Source organism: Lethenteron reissneri, chromosome 37 (genome assembly GCF_015708825.2).
Source record: "Lethenteron reissneri isolate LAM-NWPU_2019-01 chromosome 37, ASM1570882v1, whole genome shotgun sequence".
In the NCBI taxonomy this organism is placed as follows: Eukaryota; Metazoa; Chordata; class Hyperoartia; order Petromyzontiformes; family Petromyzontidae; genus Lethenteron; species Lethenteron reissneri.
The window spans coordinates 6,207,293-6,225,472 of record NC_083815.1 but is presented as its reverse complement, the minus strand read 5'-3'; the positions used below and the strand labels follow the sequence as shown (position 1 = coordinate 6,225,472).

General features: G+C 44.2%; 1 protein-coding gene across 2 annotated transcripts in view; it reads right to left on the bottom strand.

Annotated features, from left to right (window-relative positions):
- The window catches only part of LOC133351491 (oxysterol-binding protein-related protein 8-like), a 116,793-nt gene that overhangs the window by 37,213 nt on the left and 61,400 nt on the right, over positions 1 to 18,180 (bottom strand). The window contains exon 1 of one of the 2 annotated variants that reach the window (XM_061566748.1): positions 3,957 to 4,091. The exons of the other annotated variant lie outside the window; for it this stretch is intronic. Coding sequence (XP_061422732.1) covers positions 3,957 to 3,977 — 21 coding nt within the window. The 5' untranslated portion in view covers positions 3,978 to 4,091. Of the gene's footprint in view, positions 1 to 3,956; positions 4,092 to 18,180 lie in introns of those variants that run through there. 2 annotated transcript variants of the gene reach the window in all.

Genomic DNA, 18,180 nt, shown 5'->3' with positions numbered 1-18,180 from the left:
GAACAAATTGAACAAAACACAAGCGAATAACAAACAAACAAATAACTGTGCCAATACGGTTTAAAGCTTTCGTGACTGCAGGGATTCATCTTCTTGGTTCTTTCGGTAAAGTCACGTAGAAGGGAAATAATAAAATAATAAAAATAAAACATAATAAAATAATTCTCACGACGTTTCGGCTACAACGTCTTCCCGACAGACCTGTTCTTCACCTGAGGACGGCTGCTTGCGTTGTGGCCGACACGTCGTGAGAATGATTTTATAATGTTTTATTGTTATTATTTTATTATTTCCCTTCTACGTAACTTTACCGAAAGAACCAAGAAGATGTGCCAATACGGTTTAATACGAGAACAAGAGGCACCAGAAAAGGTTCGGTACAGGTGCAAGTCATCCAACGTGAATTGAGATACTGCAACGGCAGTGGTGTTCAAGCACAAACAACAACAACATCAGCAGCAGCAGCAACACCTTAATCCATTGAAATCGATTCCTGGGCTCAAATTACTACACATCGAACCGATGGGTGTGATAATTAATTATTCAAGCGCCGTGCAAATGTACGTGCAACATCATCCGTCAGTTGATGGCACAGGCCGTCAGCTAATTAATTCCTCTGGTGATGCCCTCCCGTGATCTTGATGGGCAGCAGTTTACTCTGTGCTCCACTGTTCTGCTCCACGCTGCAAATGTTCCATGCTAAGTGTTGCAGGTGTAAATAATATGCTATTATTAGATGTTAAAATGATATGCAATGCTTGTAGGTGAAAATTATACGCTATTATTAGAGGTGCAAATAGCATGATATAATTACAGTTGCAGATGATGTGCTGCTATTATCATTATTACGACATTTAGTCGCAAATAATTTACGAGATCATATAAATGGGGACGCAACAAATAAGAAATAATGCAAACGAGATGGCAAAAGGTTAACGCACAAAATTGTTATTTAAGTTAATTGCGATGCAGAAGCTTGACATACTCACTAATCACTCGGGAATCGCGACATATCTTACCACCGTTTGAACATGCAATGCAAATCACCTCCACAAATCGTTTGCTATCCGGGCACTTTGCCTTCCTATGGTCTCATCTTGGTTTAGTTCAGACCTTCTCCAGCGAAACGATCCACATCAGAAGACCTCTTCATCAAGTTAAAGGTCTGAACCCAGGAAAGATTCCAGTTTGACCGTGCCTCTCCATAACTCTGACATCAAACCGCCAAAGGGCGTCCAAGATTCTGAAGTCGACATCGATCCTCAGCTTGCCACCGCACCCCCCCAACCCCCTAGAGATTGATAAAGTGTCACTATTCGCAATAAATATTCTGTTCAAGAATCAATTTTTCTCATTGCGAACCCATTATATTTACAACATAACTACTCAGAAAACTATTCCTTACACACGCAATTTAATGCGTGCAATTTTGAGATTAAGAAATTGTATTAATTGAATCGATGCATTCATTATTCAATTTAATACGTGCAATTTTGAGATTAAGAAATTTTATTAATTGGTTCGATGCATTCATTATTCCTCCCCCCCCCCCTAATAATATACACGGAGGGTAAAGTGTCTGCACGGTGATTAGCGCACAATGTTGCAAACCCAAATTCCTGACTACGGCCATTATCAGTGCCGAGTGAGGTCCACGTCGGTCATGGGGGCCTCTCCTGCACCAACCCGTACTCACCAGGGCGGTGAAGTGCCGTCAAACAAACCTCCATGACCGACACGGCCCGGGGGAGGTTTTCATTCGTCATTGGATTGACCACGGGGGCTACGCACGGAGAGCGTTCACGGCCGAGACAAATGTTCTCGGCAGTGACCTACCTTCAGGGCACTGCGCTGCATCGGTCACACTCGAGGGAGTGGGAAATGGTGGGGAGGCGTTGTGCGGTGGTACCACGAGCTCGTTTTAACGAGAGCCCGAAGAAGGTTGCAAGTTTTTTTTATCGTGCGCAGACACCGCATTGCCATTGCGGATTCTCATCTCTCGGCCTGATTTGCTCCGTTTTCCTCCCACACCCCCCTCCCCCCAAACATATTTTACTTACAATGCACGTCGGGGTGCGTTATATTTTGTATCTGGCAAGTCTCGTGCAATTTGTCTTCACCTGTGTAACACGTAGGCTTTCGTGAGCAATGTTGTCCATAAGCAAGGTTTTTTTTGTGTGTGGGTGAGATCGAGTAAATATTAAATGTGTCGTTAACCCGCCACGACCCGACACGCAAAGAAGCGTGGAGAGATACGCGCTTGGAATTGAAAGACACAAATGGGAGCACGTGGATGAGAGCACATGCTAAAGTAAGAGACATCGCATTGCCTGTTCGGAAAAGTGAGTTTACTCAGGAGAAGCACGTCGCTATTGCGGATGATGGTCGGCGGTCGAGACGAGTGACTGAGTGGCAGTCAAAGGAGGGAGCGGAGATGGAGCGATGAAAGTAGCTCATGTGCACGTGCTCTGTACACGTGCTAGTTGGATTGCTCCATCACAAGATTGTGAGACATTGCAGCGGGAGGCCTTCCATCCAGCAGTGCAAAGAGCATGGTTGATTATTACTATGGTGAAGGCAGTGTTAATGGTGAACGTGGTGATTTTTAAATCCTTTATATTAAGTTCGCTTGCGTGCTTGCTTGCTTGCTTAGGACCGTGCAAACCTTTCGGTCGTTTTTAAACCCACTTCCCGTGATCCAATCGAGCTGACATTTTCCACACAGACTCGTTGTGCGTGACAATGAATGTTTGTTAAATTTTTTTTCCAAAATTTTACACTTTTTAGGACAAAAATATTATATTTAATTACCAATTGCTTAATGCTGCCATGCAATCATCTGACCCATAGGTGGCAGCCATCTCAAGCCAGAGGACGAGAGGACTCTAGCCGCCACGCATATAAAGGATTTATAGTGAAAAACGTTGTTTTTACGGGTTATACTTGTTTATTTTTTATTTATGTTTGTGCCCCACTCTCAATGTATGTCCTCGCATTATTGTTTAATTATCAGTCAATGCCTCATTTCATTTCCCTCCCGAATTGCACCTTCTCTCTCGCTCTGACTCTCCTTCCTCCTGTTTCGCCACCACCTCTGTTTCCTCCCATCATCATTGTTTACACTCGTAATTCCTGGCCATGACACGTGACTATATACCTGGCATATGTCCAGATATAAACCAATTGGGTAAAAATGCATATCAGTGAAATGGTCAAAACAGCTTAGTTTTTGTCCAAGCACACGAAAGATCCCACCCGATCACAAACTCCTGAATATATGCATTGTGAAGCATGCTCTTTACACAATTGTAAATCATTGTTAACGAATGCACTCTAATGGGCAGACGCACAATTCACAATACACTCAGATTACATTAACATTGTTTCCAAAGTCAGCACTAATATGTTCCATTGAAAAGCTCAGATGTTGAAGATGTGCAGTTAAACACTTTTATAATGCACCCTTATTGCACGGTCCATTGCCAGTTACATCATGCATTGCGTTTGCACAGGCCTTATATAAATATCTGACAGCCAGTACATTCATCAAAATCATTACGTAGCCTTGATTTATTGTCTTTAAACATAGACGAAGATAAAGATCCCCTGTACAGCCTAGACCCTATTGAGGAATGTTCTGTTAGCGAGCACCTATGAAGGCCAGTACGTCAGTATCTTTGTCTTTCCCAGTGCCAATTGATGTTCACACATCGTGCCATGTACTCATTTAAGTCTGAGTCAACCTAGGTGGAGGCCCAGGACCGGTTCAAATATTCGCCACCGATGTTGGCCATGGGCGGGAATCGAACTCGCGTTATCAGGTTCGCAGCGCAGGGCGCTGACCACTACGATCCAGCTCCCCACATGTAACCACGGACACACACGCACGCGCGCGCGCACAAATAGATTACGGTGCAAATGTGTGGCGCAAAAAAAAACCAAAGCGTAACGCTCACCAAAAGTGGAGTTAGGACCATGCTTCGCACACAGACCTGGGAAGGAGGTGCGTCGCGGAACGCATTTACAAACGCTGCTGCGGCACCGGCAGCGGCAGCAGCAGCAGCAGCAGCACCACAGGAGCCTGGGCTTGGCGTCACGCTGGCCGTGAAGAATGCGTAGACGCTAGAAAAGCAGCGTAGGCGTGCGCTAGACGCCCCGCCTGCTCAAGGGTGGGGTCGGCGGTGGGATACGCGGCGCTCCGAAGACGCGAATACCCGGAGACAAACGCGAGCTTCTTGTGTGCTCGCGAGCGGATGCGATGCTGCTGCCCTTCGTGTCTTGCCGTCCTCTCGACTTGCATTCCTGCCTCCCTCCCTCCCTCTCGCCGGGATCACCGGCTCGGTCGGATTGTGTCGGTGAACAGCGAGTCCCGCGGAACGTTCTGGCTTTGCGGCATCCAATGAAATTATATTTAAAAAAAAAAACCTCCGCTGCTACCTCCGGTGATGAATTGATCACGACACCCGCAGACATCGTAAGCTGGAGATTGGATGCATTGCCCCCTTTTTTTCGACGACAAATTATATAAATTCTGGCACAACAGCCCGTAGATGTAAATGCATATTTGAATTTCAGTGTGCAAAATGTGTACGATACATTATGTATAGTTTGTGATTTAGAATATAAAAGTGTCGTGCGTCTTTGTCTTTGGAATAATATATTGCATCACACTGCGAGTCATAGACAAATATAAAGGTGCAGCGCTGCAATTTCTTGTTCTCACCACCGCTACTGCTGGAAGGGCTTCCCCTTGCAGGGGTGGGGAACCGTTTTTCTACCAATATGTATAACATCATTCGCAGGCCATACAAAATTATCAACTTAAAAATGTGCCTGTAATATTTGGTCAAACATTTAATCAACTCACCCCTAATGTGATGGCTGGAACTGCTTCTCTTTGGAGAGACGTGTGATGTTAGCTGGTATCGATGATGTTGCTACTCGCAACTGCTTTTCCAGGTTTGCTCCTAGATTTATTGAATTTCGAGTCCTGCCTGCGGTTGCCTTGGCAGGGCCAGAGACCAAATGATTTCGCTGGCCTCATACGGCCCGCGGGCCGGACGTTCCCCACCTCTGCTTTCGAGGCAGATCGAGAGATTCCCCCTCTCGTGGCTATTTTGGCCCTCCTCTTCCACGCTGGTGGCAAGTGGTGACACTTTAAACGCCACCACACACTCGACCTGCTGCTGAATTGACCAACCCGTGGCGTGCCCATTTATGCAGCTGGGCGGACAGAGGCAAGGGATTTTGAGAACATTCGCAGCTCGTTTCAACTGCCGTGGCAAGAGATTTAACCGCAGACTTCTGGACTGCAAGTCCAACGGGTGCCATGCTCGTTACTGCTATGGAGAAACTAAACATCGTGAACTTGGGAATAACAAAACAACATTGCACGAGAGAATTTCGGGAGACGCAAATAGAGTTGAGCGCTGCCGCAATTACTCATACGAGCAGAGAGGACGCTTTGATCTGACCCGAATCCCACAGTGTCGCAACAATTGCCAACGAAAGACCCAAATAATATGAATTCCTGCAGTCACGAAAGCTTTAAGTCAAGATTTAACAATGATTTAACATACTCTTTTCTCTCCACCTGAAGAAGACAGCTTGTGTTGCGATCGAAACGTCGTGGCTTTTTTGCTTTTACTTTTGATTTCTGTTTTCTATCTTACGTGACTTTACCGAAAGAACCAAGAATATTTAACAATGTGTTGCACTTTTTTCTTCTTCTTTGTTCTTTCGGTAAAGTCACGTAGAAGGGAAGTAATAAAATAATAAAAATAAAACATAATAAAAATAATTCTCACGACGTTTCGGCTACAACGCAAGCAGCCGTCTTCAGGTGAAGTGTGTTGCACTGATTTTGACCGAACCGATTGGCACACGGCATTCAACTCCAGCAGCTGCGCATGTTGGCACGAACCTCGGTTCTCAGCTCGATGATTTTCACGTCGGGAATCGAACGTGCGGTCGCTGGGTTCCTCGCAGAGCGCGCAACGACTGACTGCGCCACCCTCCCCCCCCCAGCCTTCGTGCCAGTATCAAGTTGCCGACGCAATGCGTTTACTTTCCTTAGCACGACAACCGTTATGTAACGTATTAGCGTGGGGGGGGGGGGGGCTGTTGCTGCTGCTGTTGCTTGAAATGTTTTTTTTTGCGACGATGTGACTTCCGATTTTTCGATTTAAAGCTTTCGTGACTGCAGGGATTCATCTTTTGGTTCTTTCAGTAAAGTCACGTTTAAGGGAAATAATAAAATAATAAAAATAAAACATTATAAAATAATTCTCACGACGTTTCGGGCCACAACACAAGGACGGCTGCTTGTGTTGTGGCCGAAACGTCGTGAGAATTATTTTATTATGTTTTATTTTAATTATTTTATTATTTCCCTTATACGTGACTTTACCGAAAGAACCAAGACACAAGCACGTCTGCTTGTGTTGTGGCCGAAACGTCGTGCGAATTATTTTATTATGTTTTATTTTAATTATTCTATTATTTCCCTTATACGTGACTTTACCGAAAGAACCAAGAAGATGATTTCCAGATTTGAAACTTTCGTGACTGCAAGGATTCATATTCTTAGGTTTTTTCGGTAAAGTCACGTAGGTAATAAAAATTCAAAAATTTAAATTAATAAAAGTAAAATAAAAAGAAAATTTTTATTTTACTTTTATTAATTTTAATTTTTTACCTACGTGACTTTACCGAAAAAAACCTAAGAATAAGATGACTTCCGATTGTCACTAAACATTCCCGGTAAGAGAATGAAAGAGCGCGGCGCGCACACAACGCAACGCAACGCGTGCCTTCTGGGAGAGAGAAACCCGCCGCGCGACGTGTCAGAGCCGCTCACTGCGCATGACTTGGCAACGCTTGGCCGCTCGGAACACTGAGAGAGCCGCCTGCCTCCTCGGCAGACCCGTCACGCGGAAAGACGTTCAATTGAAACACAGATGAGCGAAACGGTGAAATGGACAGACTGAATTCGGTAAAGTCACGTAGGTAGAAATACAATAAAATGTTCTACCTACGTGACTTTACCGAAAGAACCAAAGAGTATGGACTCCTGCAGTCACGAAAGCTTCAAATCGAGATTGGACTCTCAATTACTTCCCATTAATATGCAGTGCAGTGCTGTTGCCACGCCGGAATGGTTAGCAGCAACACTGGACTTGCAATCTCGAGCTCACTGGTTTGATTTCCCGCCGCGACAATTTAAAGAGTTTATTTAATCACATTTAGTCGATTAGCGAGTCCCATGCAGTGGGGTAAAGTGTGGGTACTCGCCCCGCTTCAAAGGATATCCACCCAACGTGGAAGAGTAGGCCAAAAAATATCTTCTACATAGGTTCTGCACAACGCCCTTCTCGTGGAATGAGCAAGCTATTTCAGGGCTGCACCTTTATCATTATTTAAATGCAATTCATATGACCCAATCGCCCAGAATGCACCCTTGTCTTGTCAGATCTCGGTAGCTAGGCAGGCGCGAGCCTGGATTGTGCTCGGATTACGAACCGCTATGCATCACAGGTGTTATAGGCTGCTGCAGGGGCTATGCATTGGGCAGCAGAGGCAGTGTAGCAAACCCCATTGTTTTTATTGTCGCAGTACTGTATTTCGTTACTCGCACATCTACACTCCCCAGATTCAACTAGCTTGGTGAAGTATGGTAACATCGCCCACACGACCTGCAAGGCATGGGGAGGCTCTCATCTAGCGGCAGGCCGTACATTTACAATATGTGGTAGTTATTCGTCTGCATCATCCATGCACACAGTTGTCATTCATCACGTAAAGATTTGGTGACGGATTGGGGAGAGGCCTTCATCCAGCAGTGGATTGGCCATGGCTGATGATGACACAAAAATGAGGTTTTCATTCAGCCTGAATTTGTCATAAACTCCATCTGCCCCCCCCCCAAACTTTCATAATCTTCTTAACTATCACATAATTTATCTGTGCTAACAATCAATTATAGTTTAATTAGGAAGTATTTCAATACCCAACGGAACATTGTATTTGTAAAGCAATGGAACAACATGGACTGTATGAATATTCATAACCACTCTCGAATCTTAATGGTCACATCAGTTTGACCCGAAATGCTGATGACATTTCATTTTTTTCCGCAAGCGCACGGAAGCCCTGAGGAAGCCAATGTGATTAAAGTGTAATTCTAAGGTCAAACAATTTCAAGGGAAATTACACAACCTGACAAACTTTGTCTGAGGATGAGCCGGGGGTATGGTGAATGTCTGCAAGGGTTTGCGATGCGACTGGCATCACTTCATGGAGTCATAGCACGTCCAGTGAGAATTCACGTCCCCAGCAAATTTGATGATCCGTCACAATTTGGCATCATGATGCGATCCAATAATTACTTCTTCACGAGTCTTATGAATAGCATCTCACAGGCTACAATTTGTCATTTGTCCTGTCGTATTTGTACAGTGCTGTGCAGTTTCAGCCTTTAGTCTTATTTACTTGTATTTTATATAACTTGCGCACAGTACATTGAAAATAATCCATTTTCATTTGCACTTTCATGTGCCCTAATTTTAAGAATACTTTGTAAAAGAAAACATCAACGCAGTGATTATTTGCTTAATCGCCCTGAAGGGTCGTAGGAGGGCAAAGGTCAAGGCTGACAGGGTGAGGGACAGTGCCGGATTATCCTCGTAGCAAAAGTGACTACACATGCTACGGACCCCGCACTTTTAAGGGCCCCGCGCTAAATGCTTTCAAGCTATTAATTCCGGTTCAGTGATTCTGCTCTTGCTCTATTACTATAGTACTATACTGCTTTAAACTTTTATGAACGACTGGGTGTTTAAGGTTAGCGATTTTTCGTATTATCTGGCCGTATAGCAAATGACAAAAATATAATGATTGTACTATGCAAGTAAAAAATTGTGTTTGAATATTGACGTGTTTTTTTTATTATGGCCCCTTTAAAACATATGCTACTGGTCCCGCACTAACTTCACCCGGCACTGGTGAGGGACGCTGAGCCCTTGGAGCCGCATGGCTCACGGGGTATGGGGACCAAACATTGCCAGGCCTTGCCGCTGTATCTTGGACAGAACTGGGCCATTCTTGGGTCAGCCCCCAAAGGTCGTGGAAACGAGGCAAGTGAGACGGAGAGTGCCTCAAATCTGAGCGGGTGGCTGAGCCCCAATGCACTTAGGCTGCGCCGCAGGCACGGGATCTGTGATTCCGCGCCAGTGCCTCAGAGCGCGAAAAGTGACAAATGAGCCTCGTTTTTTGGTCGGTACGTTACGAGGGCGGCGCTGTTTGGATGCAAGTAAGGATGGATGGCGCACTTAGCAAACGCGTCTCGCAACACCCGCGCCAGCATCGCCAATGCTGCCGTGATGCGGGGGAAGTTCACTTTTCGGAGTGAGTCGGGCACGGCAACGTTTTTCGCCCCGCCGTCTCTGACGCGTAAATGGTCTGGTGGTGTATATTCTTAGGTTTTTTCGGTAAAGTCACGGTGGTAAAAAATTAAAATTAATAAAAGTAAAATAAAATAAAAATCACGACGTTTCGGAGGCAACACAAGCTTCCGTCTTCAGGTGGAAACGTCGTGATTTTTATTTTATTTTACTTTTATTAATTTTAATTTTTTACCTACGTGACTTTACCGAAAAAACCTAAGAATATGAATCCTTGCAGTCACGAAAGCTTCAAACCTAGGTCTGGTGGTGTTCGTGCAATCTTTGGGGGTGACGGGACACAACAGACTGCACGGTGTGGATTGAGGCCAGAGCATCGCAATCACCGTCGCCATACACGCCACACGGGAAGCGCAGAATAAGCCACGGGGCATGGCCTTCTCACGGATATTGAATCGTTCGCTCAACAGAGTTGCGCATTTCCCGTCACAGCGATGCGATGTGCATTGGTCAGGAGGGTGATACGGCACAGTGGAGATTTCTCTGAAGTAACGACGAGACTGGTTTTGAATGGCATTGATGGTTAGTAGTGAGCAGTGGGTTTTTGTTACCAGGCAAGAGTTGACTGTACTACCTAACAGACACTTTATGTCACAATACAATTCTAATAGTGTCATAAACAGGACTCATCAAGTCGCAATTAGCAACATGTAAATATCAGTATAATACAAGATATCAGTGCAGTGCAGGTACAGGTTATATGCACCGTGTATATATTTGCCTCACCCCCAGGTGTATTGCGATAGTTTGACTGGCATCATCTCATGAGGCTAAGCGTTCATTTGCAACACTCCGTGTTATAGAACGGCTCGCAGAAGCAGGTATTGCAGAACTACTGCAAAGATATCTTTAAGTTGCTTGTGATACAGGGTGCTACACTCTTCCATGTGCCCTGCAATAGCTGTGTGTATTTTGTCGAGCTGCAAAAAAGAAAATGGACCCAATTTCAAAGCGGTATATTTCACGATGGCAACATGTTACAATTACACAAAAAGTTATAAACGGTTTAATGAGTTATCAAGTTTTATTAACCATTTTATAAATGCTCTATGTGCCCTCCACCTGCTGTACGGACAACATCGAGACGATAGTTGAATTCATCCCAAACGCCTCTCAAAGTGTCTTCTTCCACTGAAGTCACCGCTGCCGTGATTCTGTTTTTGAGGTCATCCAGATTAGTTGCTAATGGTGGCACAAAAACACCATGGTCTTTGACGTATCCCCACAATAAAAAGTCGCAGGGTGTGATGTGTGGGGATCTTGGGGGCCAAGAGTGTAGCGTCAAGTCTTGGGGTCCCGTGCGACCTATCCAACGTTGAGGCAGCGCGTCTTGCGAATGACTGAGGCTAGGGGCTGTTTGTGCGCTGGGAGAGGCATCTAGCGGTAATCATTTGAAACTCTCTCTATGCCCCGCCCTCTCTATGCCCCGCCCTTTCAAGTGGTAAGAGTTTCATTCATGGGCTGTTCGTGGTTGCAGAGATATAGCGATTTCAAATCGGGTCCATCTCTTTTAAACACACTGTATACCCCAAAAATTCAGTGAAGAAGCAAATGTAATACGTTTCAATGTAAGGGCATTCATTGGTGGAACATGCTGAGATCATTCACTCACTACACTTGAAAAACCAGTGTAATCATGGGTGGCTGACACCTGGATTCAAACCCAGGATTTCCTCAGTGCACGAACTCCTGAGCCACGCGGACACCTCACAGGTAACACTGTATTTCTCTATATACTGTATATGTATACCATGTTTAGATTCCAATTACATCATTGGTGAATTCACACACAATGGAGGTGGGGGATATATATGATTAGGTTCATTACTATTATTCTAAAAACTATAAAGATGTTTTTATTTTACCAGGTAAGGCCCACTGAGCTGTATAGCTCTTTTTCAGAAGCGACCTGGCCACAAACAATAGTTCAACAAAGTGGCTTGTCATGTGGAAACGTATCGCAGCCAAATAGTCTAAACGCAGATTTCTAAATGCGGAGGGATAAAGCGGAGGACCCGGACAAAAATCCACGGTTGAGAGAGACATGCAAACTCCAAATATACAACAGGCGCCAGGGTCGGGATTGAACCCACGACCTCCTGGATACGAGGCGAGGTAGTTAACATCCCCCCACTGTGGTGAGATTCAACAGGCTTTACTGAATATGTTTGGCTGCAAAATTGACAAGTTACCTTTATTTGGAAAGTGTTTTATATTTTTGTAAAATATGTTTTGTGAATAATTTTTTTACGTATAATAATCATATATGGACTGTGTGTTATGACGTTCAAATACCCAGTATACAAGGACGTCCCTACTTTATCTCATATTGAAATAAAATAAACAAATACTGTGAGGCATTGATGTCTATCACTTTAAAATGCATTGCATCATGCATGCCTAAATCAGAATAATGAACTTTTCCATTACACATTCATTTCATTGTGTGTTTATTGACTTTTACAGTGTAGCCTCATACTTAAGCCAGCTATTATTTAATATAATTTATGTATTTTATCATAAGCCATTGTGTGTGATTATTATTTAATGTCGAGTGTGATGGTCTTCTCCTCTCAGGTCACTGAGTAATGAGACAATTAATTTGACTCGGTTTTGTTTTCTCGAGATCCTTTTCTTATTCTCCCCCACCCCCTCTCCACACATCCGGAACAATAAGTATAACCCGTAAAAACAAAGTTTTTCACTATAAATCCTTTATATGCGTGGCGGCTAGAGTCCTCTCGTCCTCTGGCTTAAGATGGCTGCCACCTATGGGTCAGATGATTGTCTGCCAGTATTAAGCAATTGGTAATTAAATATTTAATTTGTTTTCCCTAAACAGTGTAAAACTTTTGAACAAAAAATTTCACGAACATTAATTGTCTCGTACAACGAGTCTGTGTGCAAAATGTCAGGTCAATTGGATCACGGGAAGTGGGTTAAAAAACGACCGAAAGATTTGCACGGTCGTAAGCAAGCAAGCAAGCACGCAAGCACGCAAGCAAGCAAGCAAGCGAACTTAATATAAAGGATTTAAAAATAAATCTCCAGCGTTCGAACTGAGCGCAATGCGGTGTGGTACAAAGAGATAACAGAGAACAAGCAGAAGGTAACTTGATGCCCCTGAACTGTCAATATCGATTGGACAATCCAGCGGTTAATGTGCAGCGTACGGATACATGGCATCCCAGAGCAGTTCGTCAAAATGCAAGAAGGTATCACCCGTGAAACATATTTTGATTTGACCAGCTAAGTCCCACTGAGCTGTACAGCTCTTTTTCAGAAGCGACCTGGCCACAAATGATAGCCCAATGAAGTGGCTTATCATCTGTAAATGTATGGCGGGCGAATACTCTAAACGCTTGTTATTGTTTTTAAATGTGGGAGAAAAAACAGGAGGACGAGGAGAAAAATCCACGCGACCACACGCAAACTCTAGATATACAGCAGCAGGCGTCAGGGTTAGGATCGAACCCACGACCTCCTGCATACCAGGCGAGCGAGTGAACATCTCACCACTGCGGACTCCAACTGTGCCGTGTAAAGTCCGGTAGAGATACCTGAGGCTCAGACAGGTATCCGTAATGAGACTAAATTGACGAGCCTTTGGAGAGCGTCAGGATTTTGGCGGAGGGGGACTACCGGGCTATGGACCTAGCATGTTGAGTTTGATTCCAGGCCACGTCCAATGTTGGTGGCGAGTGATATCTAACCCCAGCTTTGGGTGTCACCCTTCACCAACCAGTACTGGCCAGCAGCGTGAGATGTGGTCAAATAATACCACGACCTTCACGGTGTTAGAAGACCTTCATTAAACAGTGGAATGACAGTGGGCTATAAAATACGTTTTTAAAATATATAAGCATTGACATCTGCAAAAAGAAGTTTGGCACATGTTAGCACACTGCTCTGCAAACACGGCTGACATCAGTGACCAGTGTGAAGATGTATGGTCAACCAACCCCCTTGATCGACACTGCATCGGGATAACTTCATCCATCAGTTGATTAACAAAGGGATAAGATTACTCTTGTTAATGTACTACGATTGTTCAATACGAATTAGTACGTAATATTCGAGCAAAATCCTCCTGGAAAGTTTTCCCGAATGAAAGTTACAAATATTCTCCTTTGGTATTATATAGAGTAGGCTCTAAGATAGGATTGAGAAACGGACTAATGACGAGCTGCCTGACTGCTGATGAGACCCAGATGGTCAAAATCAGTCTAGAGTTTTCCCGCTTAAATAAATACCAGAGGTCGCAACCGGGTACCCGATACCCGTACCCTACCCGATACCCGGCTACCCGTACCCAGCCGGGTACGGGTACCCGTTTGCGACCCTGGTGCGGCCGGGTACGGGTACGGGTAGGCCGTGAGTCACTGGTGAGTAACTGTTTGTCACTCATTTCCCAACGTCTTGTCTCTTCTCACAATTCAAGTTCCTAGAATCAACCCACCCGCGCCTGCAACATGGCTTCATCCCAGAGGTCGCAATCAGGAACCCGATACCCGTACCCTACCCGTACCCGGCTGGGTACGGGTAGGGGTAGGGTACGGCCGGGTACGGGTACGGGTACCCGTTTGCGACCCTGGTGCCGTACCCTACCCGTACCCGGCCGGGTACGGGTACCCGTTTGCGACCCTGGTGCGGCCAGGTACGGGTATGGGTAAGGAATCAAAACCCGTTTGCGACCTCTGATAAATACTGCTGGATAGTATTTGTACAGAACGCCAATGGGCTGATAGACTAATCCATACACACTGTACATTTTACGTGGTGCTATAGAACAGAGTTATTCTTGTATTTGCTTGGGACTCAATAGAGCCACAAGAGGTCAGCTGTTGACAGTTGAAGCAGAAGACACAACGAATAAATACAAACAAAATGAGCACTTCGTTTTTTTTTGCTGATGGCTTCACATTTGAACGCGTGAATATTTCACGTGAGAAGCAGGGTCCATATACCTGCAACAAGAAGGCTAGCGGTGTTTATGTCCTCTCTTATTTATTCAGCAAATCATGCTCATTAGTGATGACGAATGAGCCTCTCTGTTGCAGAGCACTGCATAATGAATTGTAAATATGTTTTTACGTCCCACACATTGATACAACACCTGACGTGTGTGTTTATAAATCTCAAGGCACGTTTTGTAATTAGGCGTAACAATTGTGGTAATTATCAAGATGAGCATTTCATTATTGCGTTCAGAGGCAATTATTATTCCTTTTTTCGGACGACAATTTTTGGGGATTACGAATTCATGTCGAGATTTGATATCCATGCGACTGCTTCAGGAGGTGATCGCGTGGATTCAGAGACAATCATTCTACACATTGATACGGTCTGACAGTACTGAAGAAGATACGCATTTCAAATTGTATCATACAGGAGAACTCCTGTTTTATTTGTGATGATGTGAGCAGCCAATATCACCGATCCTATTATTCGCTTGGTTATCCGTGAATTTAATCCACTTATCCACGAGATAAAATCACCGATAGTTGTGGATTACGTGAAGAAAAGGGCTGCATACACATTCCACAAATATAATATATATTGAGATCTAAAGATCTGTGCTGGGCAAACCGCTGTGAACTGTATGGTTATTATAAACAATACTAATGTGTCCATAATCGAGGTTTTTGGGTTAGATCGCGTAAATATATAAATGTGCCGTTAAACCCGCCACCACCCGACACAGCCAATAAGTAAGGTTTGTCACGTAAACAGAACGTGCCAATTCGTTACTAGTACAGCACACCGGTTGTGTGTTGGAGAGTAAACCCACAACGTTTACAATTCGAGTACGACGTTTCGCCAGTAATTACAACACATTTTTACAACACATGACGTCACAAAGCTCTGCCCCCCCCAAAATAAAACATTCTTCAAATCGCTTTAAACTATTGCCAATGTAGTGCGTATTTAATGTGGCGCTGCACTCTGAATTTATAGGAAAAAACATTTATCAAAAAGTCTATTTAATTAAGTAGATCGTGTTGTCTATATTTATTTAAAGTTGCGCATTTTGACGTGACGTCATTTCTCACCCCCCCCCCCCCTCGTCACACATCGTCACAAATGTCTGACCCCTCCCCCCCCCCCTAGGTGCGTGACGTCATTTATGGACGGCCCCTTAGTCTGGTATCTCATGTATCTCTATGGGGCTCTTTGCATCTGTGTGGGTTTATATGTGTATCTATGGGTACTCTACGGGTCTCTCTATGTGTCTCTACGCATCCAAGTTTCAAGTTTTTCAAGTTTCATTTATTAGGTATAGCCCTGTGAGCCATTCGGCTCTTGAATCGGATGCAACCGCAACAAACAAAAAAAACTAAAACATGAACAAGAAAACATCTTAAAGTGACTATGTGCAAACAGAAAATCCAAAAAAAGACAGCAAAATATTGCAGAAAAAGCACTTTCGCAAACGCACTTTCGACGAATTGTTAAAACGATAGCCGGTGGTTAAGGGTTGACATGCGTAGGAGACGCAGACAAATATTTTCATCATTGAAACTCTCACCCCTGCCATCGAAGGCAATTCCGTTCAGCCGCTGTTGACAAAACGTTAAGCTGCAATCCCAGCAGGTGGCAGTCGCCTGAGATTGTCGCGTATGGCGACCCCAATCTCCCCAGACTGTGGGGGGTGGAGGGGGGGGGGGAACGCGACGGTGGGGGGGGAAGTAAAACGCACCCCATAACTTGTGCCCGGTATCAATAAAGTCTTTTGTTTGTTTGTTTTGCAAACGTGCTCACACACAAAGACACGCTTGCCGGATGAAACGATTCGCCCCCAGATTTGGCTTTGGAATACAGATGGGGGTGGGGGGAGGAGAGAGTGCGTCCTAAACAGGCAGAGAACACAGCAAGGTATACACGTGTACATGCCACGCATTGAATACGTTGCCGAGTATCAGCAATTGATTGTGTTTTATAGGCAAAAGTGACCGGAATTAATAAGTCGGGTTTAAATCATGAGCTAATTCTCTATGGTCTAGGATTCAGAGCACCGATCCTGGGCCACTACGAATCTTGAGTTAAAATCGAGACAGACATCTGCGATTAAAGTATGACAATTAAGAATAACTTTTACCCTTTCTGGCAATAAAACAGTTGTGTGAAGATGTTCAAACACCAAATAGAAAGATCACGACGTTTCGGGCGCAACACAAGCGTCCTTCTTCAGGTGGGGACAAGGGTTTTTTTTCGATTTAAAGTTTTCGTGACTGCAGGGATTCATCTTCTTGGTTCTTTCGGTAAAGTCACGTAGAATGGAAATAATAAAATAATAAAAATAAAACATAATATAATAATTCCCACGACGTTTCGGCCACAACGCAAGCAGCCGTCCTCAGGTGAAGAATAGGTCTTAGAGTCTAAGAGAGTCTAAGAGAGTCTAAGACCTATTCTTCACCTGAGGACGGCTGCTTGCGTTGTGGCCGAAACGTCGTGAGAATTATTTTATTATGTTTTATTTTTATTATTTTATTATTTCCATTCTACGTGACTTTACCAAAAGAACCCAGAAGTGGTATGTTGTACTCAGATTGAAAATGTTGTAGATTTGCTCTCCAACACACAACTGGTGTGCTGTATTAGCAACAAATTGGCATGTTCGGTTTACGTGACAAACCTTACTAATTGGCTGTTTCGCGTGGTGGCGGGTTTAACGACACGTCTATATTTACGTGATATAATCCCCCCCAAAAAATCGGTATTATGGATGTTGGTGTGATTGACATGTGACGTACAAATCTTTGCAGGGCATATTAAATGTGCGTCCCTCTAGTGTGGAGAAAGACGCCGACTAAAGTGACTTCATAAACAGTTCAGTGACATACTCTTTGGTTCTTTCGGTAAAATCATGTAGGTATACAATAAAATAAATTTTGTGATTTAATTTATTTTATTTTCTATCTACGTGACTTTACCGAAAGAACCAAAGAGTATGGATCCCTGCAGTCACAAAAACTTCAAATCTAGAGTTCAGTGACGCTTTGCCAGGACTGTTATGTATGACTCACAGTGATGCACTGCTGGCTGCAGTGTTCCGAAAGGAGGTGTCTTTGTATCGTGGCATATGCCTGATGAAACAATTGTAAAATACTTATGCATTCTAGCATCACGGAGTCTGTCCACATCCCTGGCATGTTGTAAAAAACTAACTATTACTATTTTCAAGAACGGTTCAAGGAATACACATTCTGGGCGCCACGGTGGCTAGGAGATGTTAACTACCTCGCCTGGTATACAAGAGACCGTGGGTTCGATCCTGACCCTGACGGCTGCTCTACATTTGAAGTTTGCATGTTCTCCCCGTGGTCACGTGGATATTTCTCCGGGTCCTCCGTTTTTTCCCTCCACATTTAGAATCAACATCACGTGTTTCAAATATTTGGCTGCAATAAATTTGGACATGATGAGCCAATTCGTTGCGCTATCATCTATGATAACCAGGTCGCTTGTGAGAAAATAACTATATAGCTCAGTGGGCCTTACCTGGTAAAAGAAAACATTGTTTAGTTTTATAGTTTTATATAATTCTCCAGTCTTTCACTTGCGTCCCTCCGACAAATGTCTCCGGTATCTCGATTTGTCGAGCAAATGCGTCGTTCCGTGCCCTTATCCGCCAATTGTTTTGCCCACATTTATCGTTTAGCCCAACGTTGCAGCCTTCTCTATTAAATTCCCTCAACGTGTGCTGCGATCCACC